A 9,415-nucleotide genomic window follows, 5' to 3' on the forward strand; every position below is an offset into this window, starting at 1 on the left:
AAAAGATAATGAAAAACCAATTTTTAATTACTACAACTATCGCTACTCTATAAATCACACACAACACTATATTCAATATCCTAAACAACATAGTTAGACTCTTTTGGATATACACCACCATATTCAACTTATAAATTACAACCCAAATCAATCATACAATTACACAATCAAAGCATGAACATGTAACGTGTATTACCTTCTAAATTATTGCTTGGAATTTTCACAATTATTGAAAGAGAATCTCCAAATTTAATTTTTAGAAAACATCTAGACAAGGTGAATTTTATTCTTTTTAACTTCTATAGAAAAAAAATATTACGCACATTATTTCAACCCTTATGGAAAAGAAGGTTTACATGTAGCATGCAAAACGTGTTTAATTGACTTAGAGATATAAAAATTAGTCAACCAATTATGGTAGAATTAAGGTTTCAAATTTTAAATAAAACAATTCTATAATAATAAAAAATTATTTTGTAATAAATATGATATTAAATTAGTTCAAATTACAAAATAATATTAATAAAAATGAGATCACCATAAAAAATAATCACGCGCAATGCGCGGGTCTGCGACTAGTGTATATATAATAACAAAGTCATTATTTCAAGAACACTTGCAAGCTATCGACCTTGAACCATTGTAATAGTAACATTGTTAGTAGAGCATTTACTTTGGCTGAGTTGAGAGGACTCTGTATCCAAGCCAATGTTCCTTTCAGTGAATGCTGATTTCTTTGGAGGGGGTAGATCGACAATCTCACTTTTAAGCATAGAAACAACAACGGATATAGTTGGCCTATCTTTAGCAAATTCTTGGACACACAACAGCCCAACCTGTATGCATCTCAAAATCTCCATTTCAAAGAAGGGTTCATTTATCATCGGATCTATTAATGTGACAATGTTGTCTGCATTCCACAATTTCCAAGCCTTGAAAAATGAAAACATGATTCAAATTGTTAGTATCAATACTAAAACTTATCAATGAAAGAAGGCAATAGAGATTTTCAAAATGAGGCAATGAGTGACTTACAAGTCCTAAAAGGCTCAAGGACTGCTCATCATTATAAAAGCTAGTGTTTTTTCTTCCACTAACAATCTCTAGTAACACCACTCCAAAACTGAAGACATCTGATTTTTCTGAAAATAGTCCTTCTATTGCATATTCAGGAGACATATAGCCACTGAATTTCAACAATAGAACACATTGCAGATTTTATCATCTCAAATATTAGTGGTATTGATATAAATCGACCGAGCTAGTAATACATAGTTCATGTATGGCTAAGACAAAGTGTTTATATCCATTTATTTGGCAAATGAGTCAAGATCAAGCCTAAGTATAGGTTTGATGATTAAATGAGACAAGCTTTGGCATAATAATGTGTTCAATAACAAACTTAGGAGCATAAGAATTGATTTAAGTAAATAATAATATACTTATTTATACTTAATATTGGATTGTATAAATTTGTAAATAAGTTCATAAGATACCAATTAATATTTGTATTTTATTGATAAATATATATAATCAAATTTATAGTAGAAATTATATATAATTTTTAACAATACAACATATGTGAATCTAATTATTAAAAGTTCATAAATGAAAACCATTTTACCTAATTAACTCCAATAATATAATTTCAACTACATAATTTATGTATGAATTATTTGCATAGATTTCTAAAGAGGTAAAATTTTTAGCAGTGGGGTAAACTATAAATGAGAACATAATAAGCTATCAACTAGTTTGTGAATCAATTTGAGCTTGTTCAACCAAAAAATGAGCTAAGTTTGACCAAGTAATCTAGCGTGTTGATGAGCTTGAGCTCGACTTGTATTGGAATAAATTTTAATCAAACAATCTTGAACTTTTAATACTCAACTTGGCTTGGCTAGTTTACAACCATACTTTCAATTGAATTTGGCAAACTAAGGGTACTTACTATGTTCCAACAACCCTTCTAGTATTTGCTTGGTCTTCATCACCTCGAAAAATCCGAGCCGTACCAAAATCTGATATTTTTGGATGTAGCTCTTTATCCAACAAGATGTTACTTGCCTTTAGATCTCTATGAATAATCCTTAATCTAGAATCCCTATGAAGGTAGAGCAGACCTCGACCAATTCCTTCAATAATTTTGAAGCGTTTTCTCCAATCTAGCGGATTTTCTTTTTGTGGATCTAATGAATTAAAACAAAAGAAACAAGAGAAAGAAAGTGAGGGTTAAACTTATAAGGTGAATGAACATGAGGTTTGCAAAAGAAGTTCATTTGGTGGAAGTCATTAGAAAACTATGTTCCAAGTGAATTACCACAACAAAGAATATTGTTCCATCGTCTCCTAATATACTGACACTATTTCTAGGCACAAATTTAAAAATTTAAAAATATTTTGGTAACAACAAATTGTATCAAAATTAACTAACCGAAGAGAAATGCATCCAAACTTTTGTTTGGCATGTATTCATAAATCAACATCCAATCTTCTCCTTCAACACAGCAGCCGTGGAGCCTAACAAGATTCCGATGTTGGAGTCTAGAAATTACTACCACCTCATTCATAAATTCTTCTAACCCTTGTCCAGAGGTTTTGGAAAGTCTTTTTACTGCAATTTCTTGCCCATTTGACAACATTCCCTATAAACAAACATCAAATCATTAACTAGATATTCAAATTACAACACAAAAAACTTCTAGTAGAACAACCATTACCCTGTATACAGGACCAAATCCACCCTGCCCAAGCTTGTTAGATTGATGGAAGTTGTTTGTTGCACTCGCCAGCTTCTCAAAATTGAATAGCGGCAGCTCCTGGACTTCAACTTGGTTCAGGTTTTCTCCAAGCATGTTTTCATTTGGAAATGTTTTATGTGCTTCCCCTCTCTTCAACAATAAGATTCCCTTTGCTTTCTTTTTCCTTGCTGATTTCCACTGAAGTTGTCAGTAATCTCTAATATTTAGCAACACTTCCTAGTCCATTGTATTAATTTTAGTCGGAATATTACCTTTATGTTTAGCTATCCACCTCCACAATATGAAAGTGCAGATTGAAATGAAAACTGTTCCTATTACCACTGTGATTGTGACAATTTTTTTCAGATCTCCCTCTGTATCTGTTAACAGAGAAAAAGTATTATACTAATTTTGCGGGCATTGTTTATCGGGAAAAAAAAAAAATCTTACAATAAGGCTTATTAACTTATTTCTAGGCCCAAATTCTCAAGGCTTAATAAACTAAGTTGCTGGAATGTTTTCTAAGTAACAAAGAAAATACATAAAGTTGAGAGACAGGGGTTATTGAAGCAAGCATCTCAAAATTATTTGGGGTTTCTTTCAAGAAGTTGTTTGGAAGATTTCATTGCCGTGAAGGCAAGTTTTGTAAAACTCCCGGAGGTAATCTTATAAGTTGGTGATAAAACTATTAGGGTTAATTATAGCGCTCCACCTTTATAACCAAAGATATTAATTTATGATGTCCTTCCGGATTAATGGATAGCTATCTAAAGTAAACTATAGGAGTATAGGTAATGTACATACAAAACTACAAAAAATTATAAGATTGATTAAGATTAATTTGATCATATATGATACTTTTAACACTAATTTGGAAGGTAGGTGGATATTATATAGAAAGAAAGAAAGAAAGAAAGCAAGTATAAGAGGATGATGTGGTGGAAGTTGGATTTGGGTTCACGATGGAAATCTTAGGGGCAAAACCAAAGAGTGCGCGTTGTGTAGAAGACCATTGTAACTTGTTGATTACAGTGGATTATTTGAAGCTCGATCTATTGATGTACGTTCCATGTGTTTGATGATTTGTCTCTTTAAAATTATATATCTTGCTTGCTTAACCTTGGTATTTGTTGGGTTCAATCTGGTCTCCACCCTATCTCACAATTAAAAAATAATAATCACATGTTGGACCCCAATTAAAGGGTAGCTCAGGTAGCTCACATGTGAAGAGAGAGTGTAAGATTAAATGATTAAATTCATTATTTCTTAACAACTTAAGTTTTTGAGAGAATCGGTAATTTATCAACCGCTATGTTAGAAAATTTACACATGATTAAAGATATCTGTTGAGATTTTTCTCTCACCATGAGGTGGTATTTTTCCCAATATATTTTGTAAAAAATAGATTACTAGATATGTTTTCTTTTCTTTTCTTTTTTTGGTAAAATAAATTGGCTTTAACTAGGATTTCATTATCTAGGGGAACTGGGGGGTGGGTGGGTTGAAGTTGGAAGAAAAGGCAACCATTTTACCTAATTAACTCCAATAATATAATTTCAACTACATAATTTATGTATGAATTATTTGCATACATTTGTAAAGAGGTAAAATTTTTAGTAGTGGGGTAAACTATAAATGAGAACATAATAAGTTATCAACTAGTTTGTGAATCAATTTGAGCTTGTTCAACCAAAAAATGAGCTAAGTTTGACCAAGTAATCTTGTGTGTTGATGAGCTTGTTCATGGGAAGCGATCAAAATAAACCTCATGCCCCCTTTGTTGCCCACTAGTGCCCTTATGGGGTTGGGATAGCATCTATGGCTCATTAGATCCCCTATTTGCAGGTCGAGATGGTCATACCCAGTGGCCCAGGTAGGAATGCTACTCTGGTCACCCCTTCCTATCCTTTTTTTAATAATTAAAAAAAAAGAAGCAGTGCATGATTTGAAGCTTAAGATAAATTTAGACAGAAAACTAAATAACTCACCGAGTTCCAAATAGGCAAGACGAATGTAAAGATCAACTCCGCTGCTGGACGATTGGATTGTGTCAATTAAGTTTCTAGTCCATGACATACACCCTATGCCAATGTCATATGCATAAGCTATACATGAACAATTCTGTAAACACTGCTGCCTGCAGTCATCTTCAAGAGCAGCTGACCATTCTGCAAAGTCTGGCACCTTCATCATCTTCAGTTTCAAAAACCCATCCATTTTGCCGGCTTCACTGCCAGTACTGTTCACCCTCCCACACTGTAACGGTGTCCTCCTCACACATCCACTAGTCCAATTTCCTCTATTCCATTCTTTTGCGTCATTTGGCTTAAACCCCCATAAACAGCTGCAAATTGGTGAGTTCCGTGAATAACAGCTTCCAAATTCACCACACTTACCATAAAAATGGCACTCACTCTTCATAGCTTTCCACAAGACCTTCCAATCTTCCTTCTCATTATCCCAATATCTTAGCTCCATATCTCCTTGCGTAGTCAGGACAATATGTGACAAAGACATGTTCACATAAAAGAAACTTAAAACAAATGTTCCGTATTGATCCTCTACGAAACTAAATCCATTTTGAAATACACGATACATTTCTTGCATCCCACTAAAGGTCCGACCGCCCCATGGGCCACTGCGCCAAAATGGGCTCCCGTCTTTCCAAACGAATGCTTGAGGAGGATGTAGAGGTTGAACACCACTCAAGAAGCTTCCGATGGATGGATCAGAAGGGCTTTTCCATGATGTACACTGAACTTTCTTACCTGTTCTTACATTACTACTAATTTTCATATGGGGAAACATTGTTTTAGTAGGAAATTGGAAACTCTCCCATATGATTGTCCCTGTAATGTCTTGTAAGACAAGGTTCCCTGAATCTAAAAGCTGGGCTTTTGAATTGACAACAGAGTTTGTGACTTCTGATGACCAAAGAATCTTTTTTTGTCCATCTAATATGACAATATTTCCATCCTTAAATATAGTAAGAACCCCAGAAGCATCTTTGAGGGGTTTTTGTCTGTTAGCTACCCATACCCATTGGGCTGGGGAAACAGAATTTTTATTATACCATATTCCGACATAGCGATTGGTTGAATTTACTGGGCTGAAGAATCCCAGTTTGAACGTACTACCATTGGAGATTATGTAATCAGAGTCTTTGTCTTTGATGGATTGAGAAGATCTAATGGTGTCTATGGCAAGGACTAAGTTTAAACAAAGGCAACAAAGGACAGACAAGAAGTTTATCATACAAACAGGCCCCATAGCTTGTTCCAACAAACTTGGTGTGAGAATGCAGAACAGGGGGCCATGTTTACATAACAATTTATGGTTGGTTGCTTTCTAGGATAAATCTCCAGACTTTCGTGAGTCTAACAACCCATAAAATACGTCAAGTAATAAAAATTCAACAAAGACCTAAAAGTCTCCATTTGCTCTTTTCAATAACATTGTGTCACTTACTAAGGGTTTGTAACTCAACTAGCATTTTCTTATGTTTCTAATACAGATGTTCAAATTCTCCCTCACCAATTGTAACTATTAAATTATCAAAAGAAATATGGATTAATATTCATAGGCACACTTTACCACCCCATAATTTTATTACTAATTTCTTTCTTATACATAAATTAAAAGGGGAGCCCACAATTAAATGGATTTAATTGATTTGGGCCTAAGATATTTAAATTAGATAATTATTATAGTATAAGAGGCCCAAGCGAGACAGCATAAGTATATATATATATATATATATGGGCCTTGATAAGCTTTAAAAACCCTAACCTTTTTTCTCTTAAGCTACATGTGTATATATATAAGAGGATTCCTTTTGTTTCAACCACAACACATTGTTAAGCTTTTCTTTTCTTCTATGTGATATGGGTTTGTGCATGAATTTATTTTAGTACCTATAAGCGTCAGTCCATGAACCTAATCTATCATTATATTACAGGTAAAAGGACTCCTATGATTGTTACCATACTTAGACTAGGCAAGTACATATAGGCATGTGTCATGGAATGGAGCTAAGAGGCATTGGTCTCATGATTCTCCACCTATCCTTATATTAATGGAAAAGATGTCCTATAATTGTTATTATATTATATTAGGAATGATGCATATAGCTTTTTGTTTTTCCCCTGTTTTCATCCCCAAATATAAAAATGACCCTTTCAGCAACTTGCAGGTTGAGATGACTTCTTAAAACAAGAAATTTTCAACAAAGAAAACTATCTAGATATTTCTTATACCCTTTCCAATGACATCAAAATATGGCCTTCATTGTTTTTCTATATTAGCAAAGAAAACGTCCACTAACTGGGAATGAAATTGGGCAATAAAGAGGAAAAGAAATTTGAGCAGAACTAGGCCCTACATATAGTTTGAACTTATAAGGTAGCCTTCAGTGACTGCAATCAGAGTAGCGCAGCGGAAGTGTACCTCAAAGTATCTAACATCTCTGTAGGTTTTAGTATTGATAGATAATACTATTTAAGTGTGAAAATAGATTTTTAAGTGGGAAATTCGTGTTTTGATGGACCTATTTTTGGTGTTGCTAGGTTCTAATTCTATTGATTATTGTGACTCAAGGGTGGCTGATTTCATTTTTGCGAATAAGAGATAAGTGATGTTTACTATTTTTTTTTTTTGGGAGGGGGGGGGGGGGACCATATCTCCTTGCGTAGTCAGGACAATATGTGACAAAGACATGTTCACATAAAAGAAACTTAAAACAAATGTTCCGTATTGATCCTCTACGAAACTAAATCCATTTTGAAATACATGATACATTTCTTGCATCCCACTAAAGGTCCGACCTCCCCATGGGCCACTGCGCCAAAATGGGCTCCCGTCTTTCCAAACGAATGCTTGAGGAGGATGTTGAGGTTGAACACCACTCAAGAAGCTTCCGATGGATGGATCAGAAGGGCTTTTCCATGATGTATGCTGAACTTTCTTACCTGTTCTTACATTACTACTAATTTTCATATTGGGCAACATTGTATTAGTAGGAAATTGGAAACTCTCCCATATGATTGTACCTGTAGTGTCTTGTAAGACAAGGTTCCCTGAATCTAAAAGCTGGGCTTTTGAATTGACAACAGAGTTTGTGACTTCTGATGACCAAAGAATCTTTTTTTGTCCATCTAATATGACAATATTTCCATCCTTAAATATAGTAAGAACCCCAGAAGCATCTTTGAGGGGTTTTTGTCTGTTAGCTACCCATACCCATTGGGCAGGGGAAACAGAATTTTTATTATACCATATTCCGACATAGCGATTGGTTGAATTTACTGGGCTGAAGAATCCCAGTTTGAACGTACTACCATTGGAGATTATGTAATCAGAGTCTTTGTCTTTGATGGATTGAGAAGATCTAATGGTGTCTATGGCAAGGACTAAGTTTAAACAAAGGCAACAAAGGACAGACAAGAAGTTTATCATACAAACAGGCCCCATAGCTTGTTCGAACAAACTTGGTCTGAGAATGCAGAACAGGGGGCCATGTTTACGTAACAATTTATGGTTGGTTGCTTTCTAGGATAAATCTCCAGACTTTCGTGAGTCTAACAACCCATAAAATACGTCAAGTAATAAAAATTCAACAAAGACCTAAAAGTCTCCATTTGCTATTTTCAATAACATTGTCACTTACCAAGAGTTTGTAGCTCAACTTGAATTTTCTTATGTTTCTAATACAGATGTTCAAATTTTCCCTCACCAATTGTAACTATTAAATTATCAAAAGAAATATGGATTAATATTCACAGGCACACTGTAACACCCCATAATTTTATTACTAATTTCTTTTTTATACATAAATTAAAAGGGGGCTCACAATTAAATGGATTTAATTGATTTGGGCTTAAGATTTTTAAATTAGATAATTATTATAGTATAAGAGGCCCAAGTGAGATAGCATAAGTGTATATATATATATATATATGGGCCTTGATAAGCTTTAAAAACCCTAACATTTTTCCTCTTAAGCTACAAGTGTATATATATAAGAGGATTTCTTTTTGTTTCAACCGCAACACACTGTTAAGCTTTTCTTTTCTTCTATGTGATATGGGTTTGTGCATGAATTTATTTTAGTACCTATATGTGTCAGAACCTAATCTATCATTATATTAATGGTAAAAGGACTCTTATGATTGTTACCATACTTAGACTAGGCAAGTACATATAGGCATGTGTCATGGAATGGAGCTAAGAGGCGTTGGTCTCATGATTGTCCACCTCTCTTTATATTAATGGAAAAGATGTCCTATAATTGTTATTATATTATAGTAGGAATGATGCATATAGCTTTTTGTTTTTCCCCTGTTTTCATCCTCAAATATAAACATGACCCTTTCAGCAACTAGCAAGTTGAGATGACTTCTTAAGACAATAAATTTTCAACAAAGAAAAATATCTAGATATTTCTTATACCCTTTCCAATGACATCAAAATAATGCCTTCATTGTTTTTCTATATTAGCAAAGAAAACGTCCACTATCTTGGAATGAAATTGGGCAGTAGAGAGGAAAAGAAATTTGAGTAGAACTAGGCCTTGCATATAGTTTGAACTTATAAGGTAGCCTTCAGTGACTGCAATCAGAGTGTCGCAGTGGAAGTGTATCTCAAAGAATCTAACATCTCTGTAGGTTTTAGTATTG

General features: G+C 34.0%; 2 protein-coding genes across 2 annotated transcripts; both read right to left on the bottom strand.

Moving 5' to 3' along the window:
• Positions 1-621: 621 nt before the first annotated feature.
• On the bottom strand, positions 622-6,011 carry LOC112022910 (G-type lectin S-receptor-like serine/threonine-protein kinase At1g11300). Its single transcript, XM_024055535.2, has 7 exons — positions 4,730-6,011; positions 3,014-3,121; positions 2,721-2,929; positions 2,435-2,645; positions 1,952-2,189; positions 1,036-1,186; positions 622-932 (listed from the first exon to the last, which is right to left on the bottom strand). Exons 1-7 carry the CDS (start codon positions 6,009-6,011, stop codon positions 624-626), a joined length of 2,508 nt encoding a protein of 835 aa, XP_023911303.2. The 3' UTR covers positions 622-623.
• A 1,124-nt stretch (positions 6,012-7,135) lies between these two features.
• On the bottom strand, positions 7,136-8,238 carry LOC136061824 (G-type lectin S-receptor-like serine/threonine-protein kinase SD1-13). Its single transcript, XM_065760156.1, has 2 exons — positions 7,416-8,238; positions 7,136-7,156 (listed from the first exon to the last, which is right to left on the bottom strand). The coding sequence occupies exons 1-2, from the start codon at positions 8,208-8,210 to the stop codon at positions 7,136-7,138; spliced, it is 816 nt and encodes a 271-aa protein (XP_065616228.1). The 5' UTR covers positions 8,211-8,238.
• Positions 8,239-9,415: the final 1,177 nt, after the last annotated feature.

The sequence above is a fragment of the Quercus suber genome, unplaced genomic scaffold, assembly GCF_002906115.3.
Source record: "Quercus suber isolate HL8 unplaced genomic scaffold, Cork oak 2.0 scaffold_355, whole genome shotgun sequence".
Classification (NCBI taxonomy): Eukaryota; Viridiplantae; Streptophyta; class Magnoliopsida; order Fagales; family Fagaceae; genus Quercus; species Quercus suber.